The following is a 16044-nucleotide window of genomic DNA, read 5'->3' as shown; positions in this document are numbered from 1 at the left end:
TCCGGTAGTGGCACCATAAACACTTTTGCATTGTGGCAATACAGAGCTATAGCTATACACAGGGCTGGCTCAAAATACGGCCTTCAGGCCGCATCCGTCACGCTGAAAGATTTTATGCGGACTGCGGAGTTGTCCGAGGTGCGCCAGGTCCTTCTATGCTATATTCAAATAAAATTGCATATTTCTGGTACTGAATTCATGTACTGATGGTGGTTCTGGTGCTGAATTCATGTACCGACGGTGTTTCTGGTACTGCATTTATGTACTAACGGTGTTTCTGCCGCTGCATTCATGTACTGACAGGTTCTGACACTGCATTCATGTACTGACGGTGGTTCTTGCTTTACATTCATGTACTGGTGGTGGTTCTGGTGCTGCGTTCATGTAACAATGATGGTTCTGGTGCTGCATTCACGTACTGACAGTGGGTCTGACGCTGAATTCATGTACCGATGGTGTTTCTGGGGCTGCATTCATGTACTGACAGTGTTTCTGGTGCTTCATTCATTTACTGATGGTAGTTCTGATGCTGCATTCATGTACTGATGGCAGTTCTGGTGCTTCATTCTTGTGCTGACAGTCGTTCTGATCATGTAGCAATCCATAACGTGTTTCATGGTTTCATGGCTATGTTGATACTTAAAAAGTGTCAAAGTTTAGAGATTTGAGATTATGAGGATTTGGCAAGTTTCTGCTTCAAACAACTCAGTTTAAGTTAATGTGTGTTCATACTGATTTTTTTTTAGCTGAAACTGAGCAGAAACTCTCCAAATCCTTCTCAAATACTCAAAATTTGGTTCTGTTGATGTATTAATGCACTAGTGTTGTCTTTTGTGATGTATTGTATTCATATAACTATAACTACCCCTTAAAAAAAATTGCGGCCCTTGAGATTGGATCAGTATGGCATTGTGACTTTTGGACCGAATAATGTTGTGCATCCCTGCAATACACCCATTCAAGTGCATGGGACATCTACTGTTCCTTCATTGTCATATGCCTTCTTTTCACATATTTATATGTGGGAAGCATTGTTTCTAGTGAAAAATCAGCACACCGAAGGCCATATGACTTTTTACTATAGAAGCTTACTTTCAAAGCTTTTTGTTTCCATTTTCTACTGTATTCATCTGAAACATTGCGAGCTGTTTCCACCTTTACTAGATTGTGAACAACCTGCCATTCTTTCTTCATTAATTAGGCATCGTTCAAACAAACACTTATTGTGCCACTTTATTATGTGGCTCTTTAGATTGGACAGTCATTGAGCAAACAAAATCATTTTGTATTGATTAATCTCTCAGTCATAATATAGTGACAACCATGCAATATTTACTTCCATTTATATAAATAATCTCTAAGTGTCTTTAAAGGGAGTTTACAGTAAGTCATCCCCATGAGCGGCATATATTGGCATGCAGGTATTTGAAAGCTAAATCTATGGACACCTTTACATCTTCTCTCTGTTGTTGCACTCCCTTGAAATCCGTGTTTACCTTTCTATGCAAATGAGATGTTAAGTTCTGCACATGACAGAGCACTTCTCAAGACTCTGCCTCCGGCAGTTGTTTACTTGTCCAGCACCAGCCTTTTTATCTTTATTGATACCTCACTCTCTGATTTCCTTGCCTGTTGTCTGATGGCACACAGACAGTGAGCTATCCATCAAGCTGAAGAGTCTGGTGCTGAGCGGGGAAATAGCCTCAGGAGGAAGAGACTCAAGAAGTGCTCTGTCACACCCATAGCACTTAAGACCTCATTTACATATGAAGTAAACCCTGATTTCTGAGGAATGCAGCAACAGCTAGAAAATATAAAGGTGTCAATAGATTTAGCTTTCAAAGATTTGCAAGCTTATATGTGCGGTTTGGGGGGGCGTTAATATTACTGACAGATTTCCTGTTAAATGCATTTAGATTTCAGGCAATGCACCTCAAAGCTTTTGTACAAAATCTGTGTTTAGCAAACAAATATAAGCTCGGTTATAAGCAAACATATTTTTTTCAGCATAAGTACACTTACAGTACAAATATTTTAATGCATGCCATCTAATGACCTAAGCAGCTTAAATACCTAGCGTTCTGTATGACTGTCCCTCTGTTTCTATCTCTTATCCCATCTATTATTCTAGCTTAACATATAACGTGGCTGTTGATTGCACAGCAATATTGAGAATTTGTTCTTGTAGATTAAGGAGGGTTTTTTTGTGTTTTATTAACAGTGGAGTAAATAAAACATTGATCTGCATAGCTAAAGAGGTCAACCACAGTGAGCCATCTGCACCTTTGTTTTGTCTCCTGGCAACTGTAATTCACTACTCTAATGTGCCATGTGACCGTCCGGGTGAGCCAGCACAGGAACTACATTTGGCTCTTTGTTTAAACAGACAAGATAATCTGTATTTTCAAATACTGTTAATATTATGTTACTTGCTGCTGCGGCACATAGTAATTATAACTGCTTCTCCTTCCTCGAGAAAAGCTGAGGATCAGTCAGAGAACTAGTAAAGTATGATGCACAGATAGATGCAGCTTTATTATCCACAAATATTCTCTTTAAAATGAGTTATTGCAATAACACTACGCTGTGTGCACAATCAGTAGGAAATTTGTATTTTTGATGATTAATTTTGTAGTTGAACAACTACAGGACTGTCGATCAATCCAAAAGGTTAATAAATCCAAAACCTAAATATTTAAGAAAGTAAAAGTGAGGTTTTGTCTTTCTTAGGAGAATATCTATGTGTGCAGAATTATTATGCAACTAAATGAAAAACAAAAGTTTTCCCATCTCACTTGTTTATTTTCACCTGTTAAAGTGAGAATAATATCCAAATAACTTAAAATGTATAAAATACATTTCTAGTATTTTAAAAAAAAATATCAGTGACTAATATAGCCACCCTTCTTTTCAGTAACAGTCATAAGCCTTCATCCATGGAGTCTGTCAGTTTGTTAAATCTGTTGACGATCATCTTTTTGGGCAGCACCAACCACAGCCTCCCAGACACTGTTCAGAGAGGTGACTGTTTTCCTTCACCATAAATCCGTGTTTAAGAAGGGTCCAGAAGTTCTCAATAGGGTCGGGTGAGAAAGGGGCCGTAATTATTCTTTCATCTTTAAGGCCTTTACTGGCTAGTCAAGCAGTGGAGATATTGATGCATGTGATGGAGTATTGTCCTGCATAAAATCTTTTTTTTTTTTAAAAGATGCAGACTTTTTCCTGTACCACTGCTTAAAAAAAGTGGTGGCCATTCATCAAGATTGTCGAATCTCTTGCCTGTCTTGATGAAGGGGTGTTTTGGAGCAGACAATCATGCCTCATAATGAATAAGAGACTCTTGCCTCTTAAAAGGAATCTATCACCACTTTGGAGTTATCAGACCTCTACTATGGGCATACAGGGTATAGAAAAGTAAATCTATACATATCTGTATGGCCCATGGTAGAAGTCTGATTGCAGAGAAAAGAACTTTAATCAATTAAATTTTGTACAGGCTTGGCATCTGGGACAGCCAAGCAATTCCCGCCTATGTGCTTATTATTCCCCCAAGTCCCCACCTGTATGCTTAATTATCATATTCTCCCCCTCCCCTGCACGTCACAGGGCCCTGTGACGTGCACTGTGATCCCTGACTTCCCGGGCATGTGTAAAGCGCCACTCACATAGAGCGCGCTTTGCGCGCTTTGCTTCATCCTGGCGCCGTCTGCTTGTGCACTGCACCGCAGGTTTCTATTGCACAGGTGCCGGGAAGTGACAGTGAGGCGAGGATTTGGGGGAATAATAAGCACATAGGCAGGGAATGCTTGGCATCCCCCGGACGACAAGCCTGTACAAAATAGAATTGATTAAAGTTCTTTTCTCTGCAATCAAACCTCTACTATGGGCCATACAGGTAAGTATAGATTTAATTTTCTATACCATGTATGCCCATAGTAGAGGTCTGATAACTCCATAGTGGTGACAGATTCCCTTTAATGAATAACGCCAAGCATGTAGTGTCCTGTGTCACTATATGCTCCTTGTCACAAGTCTTACTCCAGCCACTGCTACAGTAAGATTTGTGGCATAGCTGCCACCCATTATGAAATTGATGATTGAGGCTCACCACAGCCCACCCCCTTTCTACTCCAGTTCCCCTCACTTTGTTGCATTTTCTTGCGTTTGCACAAAAAATGCTACTTTTCAAAGCTTTTTTCTCCCGAAATCTGCCGAACAAACTTTGATGAATCATCCCGGGTGTCTCCTAAAAATTGACAGTAGTTTTGGGAGTTTATTTTGAATCCATCTTCAACCTCCTAGGTTGCTTTCGCAGTATGTTTTGGGTCATTGTCCATCTGTACTGTGAAGCGCCATCCAATCAACCTTGCTTTATTTGGTTGAATCTGAGCAGAAAGTATAGCCCTGCACATTTCAGAATTCATCCGGCTGCTTCGGTCTTCAGTCACATAAACACTAGTGGCCATTGGAAGCCATGCTTGGCCATGCCATCACACTGCCACCACCATGTTTTAGTCTTATCAAGTCTAATCTGGCCTTTCTATTTTAAGACTAATTAATGGCTTGTAATGAATCCTATGTATTTGCTCTCATGAAGTCTTCTCTTTATGGTAAACTTAGATACCATAAACACCTACTTCTTGGAGAGTGTTCTTCATTTGAGTGGATGTTGTGAATGGGTTTTTCAACGCCATGAAAAGAATCCTGTTATCATCCACCACTGCTGTCTTCCGTGGACCTCCTGTCCTTTTTGAATTCCCAAGCTCACCAATGTGCTCTTTTTTTTTGCAGAATGTACCAAACTGTTTATTTGGCCACTCCTAACTTTTCCGCTATCTCTCTGGTGGATTTCTTCTTTTTTCAGCCTAATGATGGTCTGTTTCTCTTCCATTGAGAGCTCCTTTGACCGCATGTTGTTGGATCACACCAACAACTTCCAAATGCAAATACCACACCTAGAATCAGCTCCAGACCTTTTATCTGCTTAATTGATGATGGATTACAGAGGAAATAGCCTATTAAAGAGCTTTTGAGATGATTGTCCAATTACTTTTGATCCCTTTAAAAAGAGGCAGCTACATATTAAAGAGCTTTAAGTCCTAAACCTTTACTCCAATTAGGATGTGAAGACACTCAAATTAAAGCTGAGAGTCTACCCTTTAAGCCCATATTAAATATATAACTGTATCTTGAAATTATTTTGGTAAACAGCCAAACTTGTTTCACTGTCCAAATATTTCTGGACCTAACTATATATGTAAAGATTATGTAGAGAGTCCCACCTTTAGCCTCACTTATGTTGTGTCTTAATATTACAATGTAGATTAGACTTTATGAATTAATAAAGTGGTTCATCTTTTCTATTGGCTTGCATATTTTTTATTATATTGATGTTTTTCATAAAGTCATGACATATTACTAGGATATGCCATTATGTTATCATTGGTTGGAGTCTCCTTTCTGGTTTGATATACACTGCAACACTCTTGCCTATCTGGTTTTAACAGGGAGTTGCGGCAAAGCCTCATTCACTCAAATGACCGGGTGATTGGGAACAGTGCTGTGCAGTTGAAAATAGTTAAGGGCATAAAGTATGGCAGTACCACCAGGTGGCAGTACCAAAAATCAAACGTCCACCAATCATATATTAATGGCATATATGACATACAAGACATAGAATACTTTTGTCTGAAAAACACCACATTTTTCATCTAGTCTGACTTTACTATATATTATTTCCATTTTATTTGTATATTTAGATAGATGCATTTTTCTTCTAGGCATATATGTGTATAGTTACTATCCATTTTGGATGTTCTCAGAGAATGTAGACACCCAGTATAAGTCGTTTTAGGCATTGACATTTCATGTAATACTTAAAAAAATAAATGAATTTGCTGTATGTAATACTGTACATTACCGTGCAAATGTATGAAGACTGAAATGGTTAAGAAATATTTACAAATACGTAAATGCATGATGAATATTGTATGTAATCACAAGATATAAGCACTTATCATCAAGTCTTCATTTCATTTGCTGAGTTCTTGATTCTCTATTCTATTTTGCATACCAGATTTTTTTTGACTTGTAAAAACATGAAGTTGAGAAAAGTTCAGAAAGATATAAGAGCTAGTACAGCTACTTTTAACCTTAAAAAACCTAAAAAATGAACTGGGATATAAATTGGTGTGCATGCAGCATGTAAGTGCATGTCATACATGGCCACTAAACAAAAAAAAACAAAGACAGAAACATATTATGCAAATACCCTGAAATAAATAAATAAACAGCAATAGTGCATGAAAATAATATAGGGTACTTAGTTAACATAATTTTGATCAAAATAATGCAAAAGCCATCTCACCACATCACAGTGACCCTATTTAGAACAGTCCTAACTCTAATATTTATAACCTTAGCTTAGTACTAAGAAAGACCATAAACATGCACTTATATGCTGCATGCACTCCAATTTACATCCCAGTTCATTTTTTTTAGGTTTTTTTCAGTTAGTATGTACATATAAAGGTGTGGCCTGGCTTTTTCTTGAGCTGTAATTTGTAGTCATCTTGTTCCCCATGTCTGTGCATCTAGTAGCTGGGATCGGTCAATCTTAGTCCTTATCCACATGCATGTCACTTGACAAACGGTAAGGTTTTAAATATTAGGGTTAAGACATTCCCAAATAGGGTCACCGTGATGTGGTGGGATGGATTTTGCATTATTTTGATCAAAATTAGGTTAAGTAAGTTCCCTTAATTAGGTTCATGCACTATTGCTGTTTATTTGTTGCTGGGTATTTGCATATTATGTTTCTGTCTTTGGTTTTTTACTTTTTAACCTGCACACAAGAAAATTTGCCCTGGAACCTATTAAACTGTCATTGACTGCACCTTCGATTTTTTTATATATTATCACAGTTTGGCAGGGACTTTTGCCATAAATAAAATTTCACCCTCTGTATTGCTTAATAAGCATGCAATACTGGAAATCCAGAGCATACCTTAAATTATAATAATAATAATCTTTATTTTTATATAGCGCTAACATATTCCGCAGCGCTTTACATACATTATTGTCGCTGTCCCCATTGGGGCTCACAATCTAGATTCCCTATCAGTATGTCTTTTGGAGTGTGGGAGGAAACCGGAGAACCCTGAGGAAACCCACACAAACACAGGGAGAACATACAAACTCCTTGCAGATGGGATTTGGTGGGATTTGAGCCCAGGACCCCAGCGCCGAAAGGCTGCAGTGCTAACCACTGCACCACCGTGCCTCTGCATGGATTTTTTCTCTTCTTTGTCCTATTTAGTGTTTTCGGTGCAGAATCAACAAATCTATGTGTGGCCTTGGTACTTCTACTGCAAAGTAAATACAAATGCATGCTATTACATTATCATGGAAAACTGCCTAAAAATTATCCATGCATAGGTTTTCCTTTCCAATGAACATCTAGCAAATACCAATCATTAGTATATGTCAAGATTCTAGAAAAAAAATTGTTAATATGTACCATAAGGATGGGTTCAGGCCACTTCCTGGTCCCTGTTCAGCACTTTAGCATACAAACAGTTCTAACTTCACTCTAAGCAAGGTACGGTATATGTAGAAAGTGAATTTATCAATTACATTACTGCTGTATAGACAATACTTACAAATCTGTAGTCCATTTCCCCTATTTTGATCAGTTTGTGTGAGCTCATCTGGCAATAACAATGCAATCTTTTTAATATTTACATCTACACTAATAGACTTACAGAGCCTTGAAAAAAGTATTTATACCCCGTGAACGTTTACACATTTTTTCACGTTGCACCCACAAACGTAAATGTATTTTATTTGGATTTTATGTTATATACCAAGACAAAGTAGCAAGTATATGTGAAGTGTAAAGGAAATGACACATCGTTTTCTAATTATTTTAAAAATATAATTGTGATGTGCATTTGTATTTATACCCCCCTAAGTCAATACTTTGTAGGACCACCTTTTGCTTAAGTTCCTGCTGCAAGTCTTTTGGGGTATGTCTCTACCAGCTTTGCACATCTAGAGGCTGACCGTTTTCTCCATTCTTCTATGCAAACTAGCTCTAGTTCAGTGAGATTGTATGGAGAGCGTTTTTGAACTGTAATTTTCAAGTCTTGCCACAGATTCTCAATGGGTTTTAGGTCTGGATTATGAATGGGCCATTCAAAAACATGGATATGCTTTGAGATAAACCATTCCATTGTAGCTCTGGCAGTATGTTTAAGGTTGTTGTCCTGCTGGAAAGTGAACCTACACACCAGTCTCAAATCTTTTGCAGCCTCTAACAGGTTTTCCTCCAAGATTGCCCTATATTTAGCTCCATCCATCTTCCCCATCAATTGGGATCAGCTTCCCTGTCCCTGCTGAAGAAAAGCATCCCCAGAGACAAATTGTTTCCAAGCCTGGTACCTTCAAAACAATTTGTCTCTGAATTTGCTGGTAACTCAGTGGGAAGTTGCCCCAAGGAAGCACATATCCTGTGGAGTGATGCAAAGGGAACTACCATTACGGATGAAGAAAAGCATCCCCACAGCATGATGCTGCCACCACCATGTTTGACAGTGTGGATGCTCTTTTCAAGGCGATGTGCAGTGTTAGTTTTCTGCCACACATAGCATTTTGTATTTAGCCCAAAAACTTATTTTACCTGAGTCTCATTTGCCCAGAGCACCTTTTTCCAAGCTTGCTGTGTCCCCTACATGGGTTTTTACAAACTGCCGATGGGACTTCTTATGGCTTTCTTTCAAAAATGGCTTTCTTCATGCCACTCTACCATAAATTCCAGATTTGTAGAGTATACGAGTAATACGAGTTGTTGTCCTGTGAACAGATTCTCCCACCTGAGCTGTGAATATCCAGGCCTGAACCCTGAATCTGTACCTGTATCTAATCGTTCCTGTTCCTGCCACCCTGGGGGCTGAATGCCCAGTCCTGAACCATGAATCTTTACCTTTCCTGTCAAGCGATCACATCTGAACACCATTTTTCATAGCCTATCAAGCTATTGGGTTCAGCTAAAAAGATGGACACCTCTGGAAAGGTCAAATGCAGTCTAAATTTTCAGATTTTAGACTATGTTTGCCTCCTTGAGGTCAATAGTGCTGTTGAAAGCCTGAATACCAATTTTCTGGTATTTAGACAGAAGTGAGTGATGAAATCTGAGTAGAGATCAAGACATGGCATGAATGCAGCCTAAATTGAGTTGTCGGCACTGGATCTTCTCTGTTAGTCGGAGCTGATGCCATCAGTGATATGCCACAAATGTAAATGAAAGGCCCATAATGAGCATAATGAGTCAAGGATTGTCAACCGCCCTAAGTTTAGAAAAGGGACTTTATTGGAGACCCCTTTGAAAGAAATAGTCTACTATTTGACATAATTTTTACAACATTACTTTGACTTTATCAATCTAACAAGCTGATTATCAGGCCACATCTACCAATATTTATGAGTAATGTCATGGTTTCTAGTCCTTACCTTAAATGTGGAAGAGAAAATTCTGTTTTTAATTGGAATCTTTCTACCTCTAATTTGATGATTCCTGTATGAAAATTAAGTTATGCAATCTAACATCATTGCTTTATCTTTCATGCAGTTATTTAAGCTCCCACAGTGGACAGAAAACTAGCAGAATTCTGATTTTTAGCTTTATATGTTAGAGACCTCATTTACCTATATAATATAGGTAAATTGATGCTTACAAAGTTTAATATTTTATGTATATTTAAAAAAGTGAAATGTTCTAAAATGTTGCTCAGTGGGTCTTCGGATATAAAATTAACTTATGTCTACAAGATTTCACATGTTTTACACAAGTTTTAAAATACTGTTTGTTCTAAAATATATAGTACTAAAATGGAGAAATAAAATATAACTTTCATATTAGGCTTGCTCTGTTGAAATGTTTATTTTTCCTTTTTCTGAACAGTTCATTTTAGTACAGTTAATTTGGACTATTGGATTAACATAGAATGAAGTAAAGGACAAGAATACTAAAATAAAAAAGTGTAGGGTCCATACTGACTTTGAAAATACAAAAATAACTATTAAGTAATTCAATTGTATTTGCTTGCATAGATGAGATTATTTTAAATGTATCAATAATAATAATAAAAAAATTGAAAAACATGTTTCTGAATAAAAAAAAAATGTTAGAATCATTATATGACAATTTATACAGTAAACCTCAATGCAATCAATGTTATGTTGTTTTCTTTTGTTAACAGATGCAAGAATGGCTTTGTTTGAACTGTCAGATGCAGAGAGCCCTTGGTATGGATATGGCTGGTCCACCTATGCCACAGCCAGGCAAGCAAAAACCTGCAGCACCATCAACAGGAGTATCAGTTTCTTCTCCAAAGAAAGATCCCAATGTAGTGCCAGATAATTTAATGAAACAAGGACTGAAAGCATCACCTATGGTACCAAATCAGATATCTGCTTCGGACTCACCATCCAAGTCTAGTCAGCCAGCAACAGAAAGCAGAACAGGTAAACCTATAATATCAGATAAATCCAAACCAATAGTACCTGAAAAGAAGCAGCCAGCTGAACCATCCCAGACTGTATCTTCTCAACCTCAGATTAAACCCGATTCTGTTCCTTCCGCTGCAACTATAACAGCAGAAACTAAAATAACTGATTCTATAAAAACGGTGTTTCAACAATCTGCTAAAGAATTTAAACAGTTTGCATTACCTGGTCAACATCAAATAACTACTCAAGAAGTAGAGACATCACGGCTAAAAGAAGATTCTTCAAAAAGTCCAAAAAAGATAATGCCAGCTAGCCAGTTAGCTCAAAAGGAGGTGCCTCTACCAATAAGTCCCAAACCTAGTCCTTTAGACAAACCTGTCTCTCAGCAAGCATCACAACCTCCAGACCTTGTTAGCGCAAAGCCTAGCCTCTTTCAAAAACCTGCCACTTCACTGCCTTCTATGCCAGGGAGTCCAAAACCTAGCCCTGCTCATAAACCTGCAGCTCCGCAATCAACACAGCTCTCTGGACCAGGGAGTCCAAAATCTAGTCCTGCCCATAAACCTGTACCTCCACAATCAACTCAACCTTCTGGACCAGGAAGTCCTAAATCTAGCCCTGCCCATAAACCAGTAGCTCCACAATCAACACAACCTTCGGGATCAGGAAGTCCAAAAACTAGCCCTGCTCATAAACCTGTAGCTCCACAATCAACGCAGTCTTCTGGACCAGGAAGTCTAAAACCTAGCCCTGCTCATAAACCTACTGGTCCACAATCAACACAGCTTTCTGGAACAGGAAGTCCAAAATCTAGTCCTGCTCATAAACCTGTAGCTCCTCAATCAACACAGTCTTCTGGACCAGGCAGTCCAAAATCGAGCCCTTTTCATAAACCCGTAGTTGCCCAAACAACACAGCCTTCTGGTCCAGGCAGTCCAAAATCTAGTCCTCTTCATAAACCTGCAGGTCCACAAGCCACACAGTCTTCTGGGCCAGGAAGTCCAAAACCTAGTCCTCCCCACAAACCAGTAGTCCCACCTCCCAGTGCACCAGGAAGTCCAAAGCCTAGTCCTCCTCAAAAGCCTGTTATTTCACAAAAAACTTCACAGCCTACTGTATCCACAAAACCAAGTCCTCTTCCTAAACCTGGCACTCCACAAGTAGCAGCACAACCTACGTCACAGCCTCCTAAATCACAAGAGCAAGCAAGACGTTTCAGTTTAAATCTGGGAAGTGTTACTGAAGCTCCAAAGATACAGCCTACTACACCACAAGATACAGTGACTGGAAAGCTCTTTGGTTTTGGTGCATCAATATTTAGCCAAGCCTCCAGTTTTATATCAACTACAGCCCAACCAGGTACTCAAACACAAAGCACACAAGGAACACCATCCAAGCAACCTGTACCTGCACCCGCACAAAAATTAGTTGATAATCAAAAACCAACAAAAGAGCCTGCGGTCCCACATTCACCCAAACTACCTGTGATAAACAAAGAAACACAGCCCGTACCTTCAAAAGTATCAGATGAGCCAAAATTGAGTCCTTTGAGAAAAGCAGTTGATGAGAAAAAAGTTCCAGAGAAAGAAACAAAGAGAGACATTCCAGAATTAAACAAGACTGCAAAGGTAGAGCCAGAAATTATTGAAAAAATCAAAGAAGCAAAAACACTATGTCCTCTTTGTAAAACAGAACTAAATATGGGTTCAAAGGACCTTCCTAATTTTAATGCATGCACAGAATGCAAGAAGATGGTTTGCAATTTATGTGGATTTAACCCAACTCCACATCTGACTGAGGTAAGAAAGCAAAAAAGTTTTTTAGATATTGAGATTTTTTGGGCTCAGATAAGTTGGTGACTTTTTCTGAATCGGAATAAACCTACATAACTACAAATTATATATTTGATAGTACAATCATCACTGTAAGAAATATTTAATAGATTACCTATATTGAACTCAGTGCCACTTACCACTATTTAATTACTGCTACTTAATAACACATGAACAGGTGTAGCTCAGTTTTATATATTTTTCTTCTGCATGATTTTTTTACGCTGATGTGAAAAAAAACAATAAATAATTATCACATGGATTGCCCTAAACACTGATATCAACCACACTATGGGACTAGGACTAAGTGGAAATATCTGAGCACTGTGATAGCCACCAATATCTGAGCACTGTGGTAAAATGCTAAAAAAAATATTGCATTCATTTTTAATGGATAACAGTTAACGACAAATTAAGCTGATGTTTGCAAATATGCTTTGACACTTTGTTTTAATAACAATTTTAATTATAATTTGTTTCTGCTTGTAAAGGGCTTTCAAATTTTACTCCTGCAGGGCCAGTTTGTTCAAGCTCTCTGTGTAAGCTGATGGTATATACTGTATATATTGTTTTCTCCTTCACATTTATTCCACAGACATCCGCCAGTACTACTTGTACAGTTTGAATAGTAAGCAGATTCGGATAGCTGATGCAAGTAGGCACTGAAGGCAAGAAGTTCTTTACAGTGTAGCTAGACACATAGTACATTTTCAGTGTTTTTAATAATTTCTTATTATTAAGCAAAGTCAAATAAATTGCATTTATTTAAATGTGAACAAATCAAACTATTCCTCTGCATAACTGCAAAATGTTTTCTAATGTAGCACATTTGCAGCAGATTTTCCACATTGTTTTGCATGCAGAAAATTTTCAGTTTAATAGAGTACTGGCTGAGAAGATTAAGCTTCCACAAATTGCATTTAAATATTGGGGGAAATTTCTGCACATGAAAGTTGCAGTCTAATTTATTTATTTTTTAATTCACTGTGGATGTAAACCTATGAAATGTGACTGGTGCAATTTGTAGCAAATGCACAACAAAATTTTCATGTATCTGCAAGTCTTCTATATCTGAATGTACCCTTAAAGGGAACTTGTCAGCAGGTTTTTACTATTTAATCTGAAGACAGCAAGAGGTAGGGGTTAAAACAAAGATTTCAGCAATGCCTCTCTGTGGTTTTGTTTGCTTACAATGATTGTGTGGCACCCCAGGGGTCTGGTTTCCACAGTAATGCAATGTTATGTCTGAGAGCAGGTGGGAGGTCTCTTGGTCAGGAATCCTATGCATGCCACACCTCCTGCCCAGTCCTGGGAGAGGAAGGACTTCCCCTATATAAACCTGGGGTCTGAGGCAGGGTTAGGGAGTTCAGAGGGAGAGTTCAGCCAGGAGGGCTGACAGGGAGCTGTGGCTCCGGCTGGGCCCAGCTCCTGGGCCATGCCAGAAGTAGAGAAGAGAAGCAGCATAGGAAGAAACAACAGGAGCTCTGTGGGAGCAGTGTTACAAAGAGTCAGGGGCTGGCAGCTGCAGAGCTCGCCCTGACTGAGAAGTTATCACCGGACCCGGAGTCCGAGGCTGTGGGGACTAACTCCTACCCAGCAGCAGAATCCGTCAGGCAGGGGATTTCAGGTCCTCTGGCCAAGAAACCCGAAGGCACGGTCACACGCATGGGACCAGCACCGCCGTCGTGGAGCGGAAGCTACTAGAAGGCCCCGAGTCACCGGCCATACGGGTGAGCACCACACGGTACACTCAGGGACGTGGGCTACTTATACTCGCTTCTAGCAAGGTAGCCAGAAGAGTATCATTAGTTTGGGAGGCCTACAACTCCGCCTGGCCAGGGGAGATCCCATCTGCTCAAGGACTGACTAGGCCCCAACCGCTAGCCAGTACTCCGGGAGGGTCTATCTTTGTCACCAGTAAAGACCCTGAACTACACCGCATCGTCTCTGAGTGGTTCCTGCTACCCCCATCATCCACGTCAGCTGCCCTGAGGCCATACCCCTCCCATTGGGGGTTATTCCATCCACGCTGCACCATCCTTCCACCGGCCTCAGCGGTCTGCCCTGCAGCGGCAGCTCCATAGCTGCATTCAACGGGTGGCGTAGTCGTCCATCATCTACCGCTGATACAGCGCCACTTAGTCTGACTCCCTGGGCACGGACCGGATCACCGCCACGAGACTACAACCCTCAAGAGATCCGGCTCCGGGTAAGCTCCCGCGTGCGCAACGCAGCGCGACACAGGCCCAGGGGCGCGTCAACTTTTGGCGTAGTCGGCAGGATCTCGTGCCCGCAACCACCGGGTACTGCGTGCCTGAAAATGACTGTTCAAACTTCCCTGTGGTGAAGATTCCCGCCATCCGGCGCCATCTTCCGCTTCCTTCCCGCCATCGGTGGAGTTTTCCCGCCATCCGGCGCCATCTTCAGCCTTCTTCCCGCCACACGTGGAGTTTTCCCGCCATTGGACGCCATCTTGAGGACGCCGCGCGGGAAGAAGAGGGGCGTGGACTCCGAAAGCACGCGAGAACTGAAGCCCCGCCTCACGTCCGGACGTTGCGTAAGGTCCTGGAAGGAGCCCAGCAGACGCCGACGTCACATTAGCGCGACGGAAGGTCCTCAACCCTGACGATCCACTGCGGAGCCGCGGCCTACGGAAGAGGATCATCGCAAGGTAGGCCACGGTCCACTAGGGGGGAGAAGGATGCCGGATACGGAGGAGAGCTTCACCGCTTCAACCCCCGCCAGCGCCACCGCTGTTGCGGTCATGCCTTTCACCATGCCCTATATCCCGGGGGCAGCCTGGCTACCCCAGTACTCAGGGGAGTCACATACCCTGCATGACTTTAGAGAAAAGCTGGATAGCCTCTTCCAGGTGTACCCCCTCATAGAGGAGCAAAAAGTGAGCATCCTGGTGGCCCAATTAACCGGGGCAGCCCAAAGGGAGGTAAAGTCCTGGCCACCTGGGAGGAGGACTGTCGCAGAGATACTAACCCAGCTAACCGAGGAGGAGCTGCAGTACTACCAATACGAGGAAAGCCAAGAGGACCCGGACGGGTCTGAGGACTACCCTCAGGAGGGAGCACAAAGAGGACCTAGCTACTGAAGGGAAGTAGCGTGAATAAAGAGCTGTAAATAGTTACCCGTAAGGGTACAAGGACTGCTGCTAATTAAAATATGGTCCCCGTTGGGATTAGTGAATTGTTCCCCATGTGCCCCTATCTTAAACCAGGCTGAGGACTGTGAGCAGCCATTCCTTATCCCCACTGGCCGAGGACTGAGAGCGGCCATATCCTGTAAATAATTATGTGTTTCTAGTAATTTATGGGAGTCCTTGGTGGATTTACCGGGAATCCTTTGTACAGTTAGTGGAGCGTAACCCAGGATGGACTAAAAGACTGTTAAGGACTCGGGGCAGGACAGACCCCTACCTGGTTACGTCTCCCTGTTTTGGTGAAATGGACACCTTTGTTTCCTTCAAAGACTGCACCCGGTTGCGGACATGCCGTGACCACCTTTATGTGTTTTTCTTATTGTATTATTATTGTTATACCCTGTTATGTTTTTCTAAAAATATGTTTAGTCCTGGAGTACTAAATTTCACTAGGGGGGAATGTGGCACCCCAGGGGTCTGGTTTCCACAGTAATGCAATGTTATGTCTGAGAGCAGGTGGGAGGTCTCTTGGTCAGGAATCCTATGCATGCC

At 40.9% G+C, this 16044-nt stretch overlaps 1 protein-coding gene across 6 annotated transcripts in view; it reads left to right on the top strand.

The window, feature by feature from the left end:
• PCLO (piccolo presynaptic cytomatrix protein) overlaps nucleotides 1–16044 on the top strand; it is a 522320-nt gene that overhangs the window by 95425 nt on the left and 410851 nt on the right. For all 6 annotated transcript variants that reach the window (XM_073652324.1, XM_073652323.1, XM_073652325.1 and 3 more), the window contains exon 3: nucleotides 10260–12308. In XM_073652324.1, coding sequence (XP_073508425.1) covers nucleotides 10260–12308 — 2049 coding nt within the window. The remainder of the gene's footprint in view (nucleotides 1–10259; nucleotides 12309–16044) is intronic.

The sequence above is a fragment of the Phyllobates terribilis genome, unplaced genomic scaffold (assembly GCF_046119375.1).
Source record: "Phyllobates terribilis strain yellow unplaced genomic scaffold, ASM4611937v1 Scaffold_11__3_contigs__length_659146591, whole genome shotgun sequence".
Taxonomy (NCBI): domain Eukaryota; kingdom Metazoa; phylum Chordata; class Amphibia; order Anura; family Dendrobatidae; genus Phyllobates; species Phyllobates terribilis.
Note: the sequence above shows the minus strand (reverse complement) of the source record. Positions and strands in the feature narration are given on the sequence as shown.